Here is a 12,266-nt window from a genome sequence, read left to right on the forward strand (position 1 = left end):
AAGTGAAACGCAGCTGCCTTCCTACGCCGTTTGCGCTGCCTAGCAACATAACATAAACAATGTGAACGCCACGCATACTCGCGGGAACATCTCTCGTTATATTCTAACAGGTTTTTTGGAAGTTATTTTGTGGTTATGGCCGAAGTGGCTGCTGCAAACCGTTTCATTTCAGTTCCTGATCTGCCCTGGCTACAGACACACTAACACTGGCCGATTCACTCGGGGTTCAAGCGAGACTACTCTGCGTTGGTCTCGTCGACTATTAGAGGTAAGATGTGATGCATTGATATTAAATTTATACTGTTTAATAACAATCGAAAAAGTTGCTCGTAGCTGCTTTAAAAACATTGGGGTGATTTATGTGGAAAATGACAAATGTACAAGTGAAAATGTTTTATTCATGATTTATAATAATAATAAAAAATAAATAAATAAAAATTACAACATAAATACAACATATAATATAAAAGGATGAAAAATACAAACAGGTATCTTTTCTGCTTTTGCAAATGAACTCTTCTTCACTTAGTGTAAAGAGCCAGTTGTTGTCTGTGTGTCTGTCCTCCAGTCAGGGAGAAGCTGCTTCAAAGAGCAGAGAGCTCCACCTGGTGGCTCCTGACCAGTAAGTACACTCCAGAAGCTAATGCTAATAGTTTTAGCATGAGTAAAGTGCAGTGCTGCTAGGTGTTGGATGCTAACCTGACTGTGTTGTTCTCTGCAGTCTGCAGTACAAGCAGCCCAGCATCCTGGTGGGGTGAGTAGCACAACTGACACCAACATATCCAGTTTTATATTCTGAAGTAGGGCTGCACAATATATAATTTCAGCATCGTCATCACAATGTGCGCTTGTGCAATAGTCACAACACATTGCAGGATGTGTGATGTTCTCAGCCATAACTTACAAAATCATTCAGCTCCACTATCTGTTACCCCAAACGAGCATGGCGGCTCCCAGCTTGCCCCAAACGAACATGGCGGCTCCCAGCTTTCCCCACAACAGCTGACTTCTGGCAAACAAAACAACTCTGGCGAGACAGAAGGTCAATTCTATCTCTCTATAATAATGTCATGATGGAATAATCTCAAAACAAGCTAATTTTGTGCAGTAGGGGGCGGGGCATGTGGGCAAAGCTGCTGCCAACTGAAGCCATCTTGGTCAATACTGCACCAATTTCAAAGATGTCTGAAATATTGCAAAAAATCTGGGAACAAATTCCCAATAAATTTATTCACAAATGTGTTTATAATGGTGTCTACTACTAATGTGTTTATAATTGTGTCTACTACTAATGTGTTTATAATGGTGTCTACTACTAATGTGTTTATAATGGTGTCTACTACTAAGACATATACATGTGTTTATAATGGTGTCTACTACTAAGACATATACATGTGTTTATAATGGTGTCTACTACTAAGACATATCAAAAATAGTTTTTTCAGCTCCAGTAGGAAAACCCGTCACAGCTGCAGGAAGTTGTGGTACCTGGAACCTTATGGGAAAGATCAAAAATGTTTAATTCTGCGTGAATCAGCTTGTGAGGGATCAAACTTTTTTCATGATTCTCAATTGATTGGAAGCATTTTGTTTTGCACCAAAACCTCCTTGTCAAGAAAACAGCCACACTTTTACAGCGGAGGCTTTGAGAGCGCAGTGCTGCATCCTCTCTCTCTCTTTCTCCCCCTCTCTCTAGTTCTCTCTCTTTCTCCCCCTCTCTCTAGTTCTCTCTCTTTCTCCCCCTCTCTCTAGTTCTCTCCCTTTCTCCCCCTCTCTCTAGTTCTCTCTCTTTCTCCCCCTCTCTCTAGTTCTCTCTCTTTCTCCCCCTCTCTCTAGTTCTCTCTCTTTCTCCCCCTCTCTCTAGTTCTCTATTTCTCCCCCTCTCTCTAGTTCTCTCTTTCTCCCCCTCTCTCTAGTTCTCTCCCTTTCTCCCCCTCTCTCTAGTTCTCTCTCTTTCTCCCCAACTCTCTAGTTCTCTCTTTCTCCCCCTCTCTCTAGTTCTCTCTTTCTCCCCCTCTCTCTAGTTCTCTCTCTTTCTCCCCCTCTCTCTAGTTCTCTCTCTTTCTCCCCTCTCTCTAGTTCTCTCCCTTTCTCCCCCTCTCTCTAGTTCTCTCTCTTTCTCCCCCTCTCTCTAGTTCTCTCTCTTTCTCCCCCTCTCTTTAGTTCTCTCTCTTTCTCCCCCTCTCTCTAGTTCTCTATTTCTCCCCCTCTCTCTAGTTCTCTCTTTCTCCCCCTCTCTCTAGTTCTCTCCCTTTCTCCCCCTCTCTCTAGTTCTCTCTCTTTCTCCCCAACTCTCTAGTTCTCTCTTTCTCCCCCTCTCTCTAGTTCTCTCTTTCTCCCCCTCTCTCTAGTTCTCTCTCTTTCTCCCCCTCTCTCTAGTTCTCTCTCTTTCTCCCCTCTCTCTAGTTCTCTCTCTTTCTCCCCCTCTCTCTAGTTCTCTCTTTCTCCCCCTCTCTCTAGTTCTCTCTCTTTCTCCCCCTCTCTCTAGTTCTCTCTCTTTCTCCCCCTCTCTCTAGTTCTCTCTCTTTCTCCCCTCTCTCTAGTTCTCTCTCTTTCTCCCCCTCTCTCTAGTTCTCTCTCTTTCTCCCCTCTCTCTAGTTCTCTCTCTTTCTCCCCTCTCTCTAGTTCTCTCTCTTTCTCCCCCTCTCTTTAGTTCTCTCTCTTTCTCCCCCTCTCTTTAGTTCTCTCTCTTTCTCCCCCTCTCTCTAGTTCTCTCCCTTTCTCCCCCTCTCTCTAGTTCTCTCTCTTTCTCCCCAACTCTCTAGTTCTCTCTTTCTCCCCCTCTCTCTAGTTCTCTCTTTCTCCCCCTCTCTCTAGTTCTCTCTCTTTCTCCCCCTCTCTCTAGTTCTCTCTCTTTCTCCCCCTCTCTTTAGTTCTCTCTCTTTCTCCCCCTCTCTCTAGTTCTCTCTTTCTCCCCCTCTCTCTAGTTATCTCCCTTTCTCCCCCTCTCTCTAGTTCTCTCTCTTTCTCCCCCTCTCTCTAGTTCTCTCTTTCTCCCCCTCTCTCTAGTTCTCTCTCTTTCTCCCCCTCTCTCTAGTTCTCTCTCTTTCTCCCCCTCTCTCTAGTTCTCTCTCTTTCTCCCCCTCTCTCTAGTTCTCTCTCTTTCTCCCCCTCTCTCTAGTTCTCTCTCTTTCTCCCCCTCTCTCCTCCGCTCCGTTCATCTCTCTTATCATCAAGGCTCTGCCTCTGACCAAAACAAACGCTGGATTTAAAGAGAGGGGTTTTGCACCGCGGTGAAGTTAGTTAGTTTCCCACATTGTTGCTTCCCTCTCCCTCTTTACACGTACAACATTAGAGGGAAACCGGGATTAAGGTTTGAATAAAATAAATTATGTTTCATTCTGTAGAAATTGTGGGAATTTTGAAAAATTCATTGTGTCTGTGTGTGTGTGTCTGTGTGTGTGTGTGTGTGTCTCTGTGTGTGTGCGTGCGTGCGTGCGTCGGTGTGTGTCTCTCCCTCTCTCTCTCTTTCTGTGTGTGTGTGTGTGTGTGTGTGTGTGTGTGTGTGTGTGTAGCCGTACTGACGTGGTGACAGTGACCCCCTGGTTAGCGCCGGTGGTCTGGGAGTCGACCTTTGACCCTGAGCTGCTCGACAGCATGTACAGGCCGCAGAACATCACCATAGCAACCACCGTGTTCGCTGTGGGCAAGTAAGAGCATGCGCAAATGACACGTGTGTGTGTGTGTGTGTGTGTGTGTGTGTGTATGAGAGTGCAGAATTAATATGTTTAACTCTTTCCCAGCCAGCTCAAAAACGTTGCCAGCCACCGCCAGCGTTTGTGATGATTTTCACTAATAGAGCCTCCACTCTATATATATACTGTATATATATATATATATATATATATTAGGGCTGTCAGCGTTAACGCGTTAATCACGATGGGATTAAGGGCCGACCATAACGCATTTTTCTTTTTTTATCGCGTTAATCGCACGCCGCTAGATAGTTTTGAGATACCAAAGTGGTTTTACATGTTGCCAAAAAATACAATTTAATTGACTGCTTCTACCTGCTAATAATGAGTGTGAAAAGGAGCAAACATTGATGGTTATGGTCATATGGTCCTATCTTAACTCATTGAGTGCCAATGACGTCTAAAGACGTCAATTCAAATAGTAACGTAGAGTGCCAATGACGTCTAAAGACGTCAATTGCGTTTTTTGACGGTGGGACGTGGAGCAAAGCCTGATGCATCTCCTGTCAAAATATGGTGGATGTTGAAGGTGTATAAGCTATTTTACGGACCCATTAGGTGGCGACAGTGCTCTCCAGATTAGAGAAAGGTGAGGAAAAACAGCAGAAGAAGCCCCGTGATGAAACGGAAACCGATGCATGCTGGAGCCAGAGCCGAATAGATTGCTCTGGCTGGAGCTAATGTTAGCTGCGAACAGCAGCCGATCCGCTCCCACAACTGAGCCCCTCTGTCTCTGCTGCATAGTTTCTCCACACAATTAGCCGTCAGAAAAGCAGCACCCGACACCGAAAAGCCAAACCATTCTCAGCAGTCCAGTTTGGCTTTTCGGTGTCGCGCTGGGAGCCGGCACACAAAAACGGCGGAGTGCTCCGAAAATAGACGCTGGGTGCGTGTTAGGCTGTGTGTTAGTGTGGGGATGAGTTTCTCCCAGCTCCGCCGGCATGCAGGCTGTGTGTTAGTGTGGGGGTGAGTTTCTCCCATCCAGCATGCAAGCTGTGTGTTAGTGTGGGGATGAGTTTATCCCAGCTCCATGCAGAGATTCGTCGCCTGACGCAGGTAGCAGAGATTCGAGCAGAGCCACCAGAGACACTCCCACGGAGGAGGAGTTTGCAGTTGAGGGGGGTGGGGCACGCAGGGCACCACACAACTACACCACGTCACTACATCAGAAAATATTAGCTTCAGAATCAGTGATGTGCTTGAAATGCTTCATTTCACAAAAGGCTCATTATCTCAGCTTCTAGTTTGAAACGTCTGTTTTTGGTGAAATCAACCTATCTTCTACTGCTGAGAACTAAAGAACGGAAAATGATATCAATAAACTTTTTTTTGCTGATGATACAAGAGAGTCTCATCGTTCTTTGGGCGTGTTCGGTGTTTACATAGTAATATCACACAATATTCTGTGGGTCTTGAGAAATCACTGAAAACGCTCTGAAAGGGCTGGCACTGGGAGCATCCGTTTTCCAGAAATGGCTGGCACTCAATGAGTTAATATTCCTCTAAATCTGGTTTGAAAAGGCCCAATTTTTTTGGTCCGCCCCCTGGCATACCCTGGCTTTCTGTGGCACACCCAATGAGCCAAGTCTGGCTACGCTAGTGTTCTGGAGCGTGTACTGCACTGTTTACAATTGTGCATTTATTTTCTGTTCAAGATATATTTTGTAGACATTGTTACCTCCTGTCTACATTGCACTTCCATTGAATTGAAAATAAATCTAAAATTCAAGATCACAAAGTACATTTATTTGCATTCATTTGATTCCCAATCACGACACACTGGTAAGAATTATTAATATCGAATTAAAAATGCTTTGAAATGCAAAATAATGGCATTTTAAACATGCGATACAAAGATGCGATTAATCGCGATTAACTACCGTATAGTTAATCACAAGATTAATCGCGATTAAGAAAATTAATCATTTGACAGAATTAATATATATATATATCAGGGCTGCACGTTAAATCGATTTTGAATCGTAATTCAAATTAATTAGTTAGGACGATGTTTTAAAAAAAAGGCTGGATTTGTGACCAAAAGACTTGAGACATGACTTATACTCTATCTCAAAGACTTCAGACTTGACTTGGACTCTAGCTCAAAGACTCGAGACTTGGGCATCCGGGTAGTGTAGCAGTAGATTGCCTGCCTAGTACCAACACGAGGGTCGCAGGTTCGCGCCCCGTGTTACCTCCGGCTTGGTCAGACGTCCATACAGGCACGATTGCCTGTGTCTGCGGGTGGGAAGCCGGAATAAGGGTATGGTCGCTGCACTAGCACCTCCTCTGGTCGGTCGGGGCGCCTGTTCAGGGCAGAAGGGAACTGGTGGGAATAGCGTGATCCTCCCACGGGCTACGTCCTGCCGGTGAAGCTCCCTGCCGTCAGGTGAAAAGAAGTGGCTGGCAACTGCACTTGTATGGGAGGAAGCATGTGTGTGTCTACGGCTCTCCCCAGATTGGCAGAGGGGGTAGCGACCGGGGCAGCAAGGGGGGGAATTGGCCAAGTACAATTGGGGAGAAAATGGGGCTACTCCTCAGGGTTAATGTGCATGTAAAAAAGAAAAAAGAAAGAAAAAAAAAAGCAATTATCTGGCGGACCACCAGGCGGCAGACCACAGTTTGGGAACCAATGATCAATGACATCAATTTTAGACATATGTTTGACTCTTTATATAAAATGATCATAACTACATTTTATAAAGACCATAGTAACAAAATGAAATAAAATACAAAAAATACAGTAAAAAAGAGCAATTGCCCCCTCACATTCAATGGGCATGACGCCTCTGCGCGTGGCTCTCCTCTCCTTCCTGGTTTTGGCCGTCGCATGTTTTTAACCCTCGAAGTGCTGGATTATTTGACAAGGTGCGCATAACAGAGCCATCGATTTTATAACACGGATTGACGGAAAGAAGTCGTCATTAGGGAGGAAAGAGTTAACGTACTTAGGTAACGGCGGCGGCGGTCTCATTGGGACCACGCAGCGTGTGACCCCTCTGACTTCCTGTCAGGTACATCCGCTTCCTGCCAGACTACCTGCGCACAGCGGAGCAGCACTTCTTCGTTGGTTTCAGGGTGACCTACTACGTCTTCACTGACCATCCCCACAACGTGCCCACAGTCAAGATGGCCGCTGGCAGACAGGTAAACCTCTGCTTCTTCTTTTTTTCTGATCCCCCCCCCCCCCATTTTCTCCCCAATTTTACTTGGCCAATTTTCCCCATGCTGCCCCGGTCACTGCTCCACCCCCTCTGCTGATCTGGGAAGAGCCATGCTTCACCATGCACCATGCTTCCTCCGACACATGCGCCAGCCCTTCTTTTTCACCTGACAGCGGGGAGCTTCACCGGCAGGACATACACGTGGGAGGATCACGCTATTCTCACCAGTTCCCTTCCACCCCGAACAGGTGCCCCGACCGATTAGAGGAGGCGCTGGTGCAGCAACACATACCCTTAATTCGGCTTCCCACCCGCAGACACAGCCCATCGTGCCTGTATGGATGCCCTACCAAGACGGAGGTAACACAGGAGCGTGAACCTGCGCCCTTCGTGTTGGTAGGCAGGGAATCTACCGCTACACTACCCAAACCTCTGCTTCTGATGCTGCTTTCAGCACACAGTGAATACTACAGAATATACCGTTCACTCAGCTTTGCCTGACCTAAGTCTACAGAAAACTACAACCTTGACAGATTTAAAGCCCTCCTCCAGTCAATTGTCCTACCTGTAAATGTTGGTATTCTATTTCAAACATTCTAATATGTATTTGTACATCATCTGATTTTGCCAAAGAGCTTAAATTGTTAAGAACTGAAGGCAACAACATGGCTGCAGCTCTGTTGTCAAAAAGCCACAAGAGCTTCGTCTCTTGAATTCAATACTGCTTTGTCTGAGCTCCAGCCAAGAACTGGCATAACCTTAGCTTAGCTGCAAGCCACATTATTGCTTACTGCTCCTCTCCTCTCCTCTCCTCTCCTATCTCTTCTCTTCTCTTCTCTTCTCTTCTCTTCTCTTCTCTTCTCTCCTCTCCTCTCCTCTCCTCTCCTCTCCTCTCCTCTCCTCTCTCTCTCCTCTCTCTCTCCTCCTCTCCTCTCCTCTCTCCTCCTCTCCTCTCCTCTCCTATCTCTCTCCTCCTCTCCTCTCCTATTTCTCTCCTCCTCTCCTCTCCTCTCCTCTCCTCTCTCCTCCACTCTCTCCCTTTCTCTGCCCCTCAACTCCTCTCCTCCCCTCCCACTCTCATCTCCTCTCCTCTACTCATCTCTCATCTCCTCTCTCCTCCTCTCATCATCTCTCCTCTCTCTTCTTCTCATATCTCCTCTCCTCCTCATCTCCTTTCCTCCTCTCTCCTCCTCTCATCATCTCATCTCCCCGTCATCTTCTCTCCTCCTCTCTCCTCTCCTCCTCTCATCTCCTTTCTCTCCTCTTCTCCTCTCCTCCTCTCTCCTCATCTCATCATCTCTCCTCTCCTCCTCTCCTCTCCTTCTCATCTCTCCTCTCATCTCTCCTCCTCTCATCTCCTCTCTCCTAGCTGTCAGTACGTGAGGTGCCCACCTCGAGGCGTTGGCAGGAGATCTCAGCTCGTCGTATGGAGCTGATCCAGAGGCTGATCGAGGAGGAGCTGCTGGGCCAGGCAGACTACATCTTCTGCCTGGACGTGGACTCCAAGTTCCACGGCCGCTGGGGCACCGAGTCTCTGAGCCCCCTGGTGGGCGTCATTCACCCAGGTCACAACCACAGACACCACCATGTGATTTCCACAATGCAGAAAAAAATTACAGAATCACGGAATTTGGTAATAAAAATTGAATCAACTGTAAAACATGGAATATTGCAGAATTTTGGCTGAAATTGATAAAAGTAGGCCTACTTACCAAATCAAAAGTAGACCTAATTATTGTAGTAACCAGTAACCTAAATTATTTCATAATTGTAAAACAGGCCTAGAGCAGAGTTACTCAAATACAAATCTTAAAAGGTCCACAATGTACATTTTCAAAGGTCCAAAGGTTCGTTTATTAAGGTCATTCAAGCTTTCATACAACTGGAAAAGCCGAAATCCTATTGTGAAAATGTCAACATGAACTCTATGAATTGTTCTTTGTTATCTTCTTTTCAAACAGTTGACTTCTCATAATAGCGTAAATAATAACTTAAAAACATAAAACATTTTGTTTTTATGTTTTATTTAACAGTGGAGGTAAACGCAAGTAAACACAGTTTAGCCACCTCTTTGAAATGAGGCAGAGTTTACTCACCTATTTTCAGATCAACTGTATTAATCAATGAGGGGAAACAAGGTGGCTTGTGCTGCATGTGCCTTGATATGACGATTTCATCCCATTCATTTCTGTGCTTCTTAGCACTGAATTTTGAGGATCAGGTTGCTTCAAAATGACTGTTTTGTGTCATAGTGGGGTTTCACATTGTTTTGTGTCATAGTGGGGTTTCACATTGTGTTTCTTGGCAAATTATTAGGCACATCGGTTTGGTGCTCATTGGCGGTAGGATGAACGCATATTTTTCAGTTCATTCCTCTTTGAATTGATGGTTTTCACTGCCGACTTCTCTCTTACTGGCCACCTTTGAACATGCCATTGCAGATTCATGGTTGGTCTCATGGTTGTTCAATAATGAGAGACTAGTAGAAAGTATAACAAGCTTTAATGATACAACATTAATTTTGGCGTATGACTCCATGATATGATGACGCTCTCCTGAGATGATGAGAGGGCGTCGTCAGTGAAGAATAGGATAGGAAATCCCCCATAGGGAATTCTTCAATCAGGAGTCATGACCGATGGTGGTGGTCAGGGGAGGAGGTGGGGCGAAAACAATTGCTTCAGCGATGATGATCAGCAACTGAGAATGACACATACACAGCACATAGCAAACAGAGTAAACATGGACCCTGATATACTACGCTGATTAGGTGATTGGGATCAGCTGGAGAGGAATACCTTGGACTGATTGGTTATTGCCACATGTGTGGTAAACTGTGAATGGGTGAGGAGACATCCTCAAAGAAAGGGGGCGTGCACTGTGATATGACGAGACTGGGCGTTGGCTGTTAACTCATTGAATGCCATGGACGTCCTTCGACGTCCAATTAAATAGTGACGTAGAATGCCACGGACGTCCTTCGACGTCCAATGCGTTTTTTGACGGTGGGACGTCGATCAAAGCCTTCCGCAGCTCCTGTACAACTATAGTAGCTATTGGAGGTGTATAACCTATTTTACGGACTCATTAGGTGGCGACAGTGCTTGCTCGGTGCAGTCCAGATTAGAGACAGGTCCGAGAAACAGCCTAAAAGCCGTGGATCAAAGACAAACCGATGCATGCTCCCAGAGCCATTTGCTCTGTCGCGGGAGCTGACATTGGCTCCGAACAGGAGTCAATCCGCGCTCACAACTGAGCCCCTCTGTCCCTGTCTGTCTGTCTGTCTGTATAGTTTCTCCACCCGATTAGCAGCCAGGAAAGCAGCCCCTGACGCCAAACCATTCAGCAATCCGGGTTGGCTCTTCCCTGCTGTGGCGCTGAGAGCCGACAGCAGCACACAAACGCAGCACTCCGAAAATATAATGGTTGCGTGAGGCTGTGTGCAGTGTGGGGAGGAGTTTACGGGGGGAGGGGGGGAGGGGGGTGGTGCACGCAGGGCATCACACAACAACTACGTCACTACATCAGAAAATATTATCTTCAGACTCAGTGAATGTGCTTGAAATGCTGCATTTCACAAAAGGCGGATTATCTCAGCTAATAATTTGAAAAGCCTGAAAACGCTGAAAACAACCTATCTTCTCCGGCTCATAACTAAAGAACGGAAAATGGTATCAATAAACTTTTTTTTGCTGATGATACAATAGAGCCAGCTCGTTCTTGTGCGTGTTCGGTGTTTACATAGTAATATCACACAATATTCTGTGGGCCTCGAGAAATCACTGAAAACGCTCTGAAAACTCTGGCACTGGGAGCATCCGTTCTCCAAAAGTGGCTGGCACTCAATGAGTTAAGTAGTCTTCATTATTGAAAATAGTCCAAGACTTCATGTCTCTTGAAAATTGCCCCCTTTCACGGGGCCATTTTGTGTCAAAAAGGCAGAGTAAACACAGGTGCAATCAAAACAGTAATGAGGGTTTCCAACATCCAATCATGGAAGTTGGAAACCCTCATTAGTGTTTTGCTTGCATATATATATATATATATATATATATATATATATATATATATATATATATATATATATATTACATATTTCTACTATATGTCTGTCTGTCTGTCTGTCTCTCCAGGTTACTATGCGGACCCTCGCAGCAGGTTTCCATATGAGCGCCGTCCTCAGTCCCGAGCGTACGTTGCTCCTGGTGAGGGGGACTTCTATTACTGCGGCGGGGCGTTTGGCGGGTTGGTGCCCGAGGTGCAGCAGCTCGCGAAAACCTGCCGACAAAACTTTGAGCAAGACGCGCAGCAAGGCATCGAGGCTGCCTGGCAGGAGGAGAGCCACCTCAACAGGTACACAGCCAGACCGGACCGGACTGAGAAATCCATCTATTGGTTTAGCTCCATCCCAGCAGTGTGAGAAATCCCATCTATTGGTTTAGCTCCATCCCAGCAGTGTGAGAAATCCATCTATTGGTTTAGCTCCATCCCAGCAGTGTGAGAAATCCATCTATTGGTTTAGCTTCATCCCAGCAGTGTGAGAAATCCATCTATTGGTTTAGCTTCATCCGAGCAGTGTGAGAAATCCATCTATTGGTTTAGCTCCATCTCAGCAGTGTGAGAAATCCATCTATTGGTTTAGCTTCATCCCAGCAGTGTGAGAAATCCATCTATTGGTTTAGCTCCATCCCAGCAGTGTGAGAAATCCATCTATTGGTTTAGCTCCATCCCAGCAGTGTGAGAAATCCATCTATTGGTTTAGCTTCATCCGAGCAGTGTGAGAAATCCATCTATTGGTTTAGCTCCATCCCAGCAGTGTGAGAAATCCATCTATTGGTTTAGCTCCATCCCAGCAGTGTGAGAAATCCATCTATTGGTTTAGCTTCATCCCAGCAGTGTGAGAAATCCATCTATTGGTTTAGCTTCATCCCAGCAGTGTCCAGAGGCAGCTACGGGTGGGTTTTAGGTGTGACAGCGAGATGCGAGCTCATGATAGACGGTGATCAGAATCAGAATCAGAATTATTTTTTTCAGCCATACAGTAGTATGTTTTTGCACATACAAGGAGATTGTCTTGGTGTAGTAGGTGCACACGTTACATGAGATATAGACAACACAATAAGACAATAAATACACCTAAATTTAAACAGATAGAAGATATTGGACAGAGTATTTACAGCCAAGTGTGGCAGAGTACAACGGTAGCAAGGCAAAGTGACAGGTAAGTACAACGTTGGCAAAAGTACAGTTATCAGAATTGGCAATTTTAGCAAAATATATACATGATAGAGATAAGAGTATTAACGGATTATATTCACAGGTTATATGCATGAATTGCATTGTATTGCACATGTATAGGGAGGTGGGAGGTGCAACATCTATGCAGTGATGGGCGAGCTACTTGGAA

The 12,266-nt window shown here is 45.6% G+C and overlaps 1 protein-coding gene across 3 annotated transcripts in view; it reads left to right on the forward strand.

The window, feature by feature from the left end:
• Positions 1–12,266, forward strand: part of LOC310788183 (globoside alpha-1,3-N-acetylgalactosaminyltransferase 1-like) — a 48,645-nt gene that overhangs the window by 29,495 nt on the left and 6,884 nt on the right. For 2 of the 3 annotated variants that reach the window (XM_083649708.1, XM_083649709.1), the window contains exons 7-12: positions 569–622; positions 722–754; positions 3,516–3,650; positions 6,710–6,842; positions 8,229–8,424; positions 10,993–11,212. In XM_083649708.1, the coding sequence (XP_083505834.1) occupies positions 569–622; positions 722–754; positions 3,516–3,650; positions 6,710–6,842; positions 8,229–8,424; positions 10,993–11,212 (771 nt within the window). The remainder of the gene's footprint in view (positions 1–568; positions 623–721; positions 755–3,515; positions 3,651–6,709; positions 6,843–8,228; positions 8,425–10,992; positions 11,213–12,266) is intronic. The other variant, XM_083649710.1, reaches the window with a different exon arrangement.

The sequence above is a fragment of the Poromitra crassiceps genome (assembly GCF_964638095.1).
Source record: "Poromitra crassiceps genome assembly, chromosome: 13".
In the NCBI taxonomy this organism is placed as follows: domain Eukaryota; kingdom Metazoa; phylum Chordata; class Actinopteri; order Beryciformes; family Melamphaidae; genus Poromitra; species Poromitra crassiceps.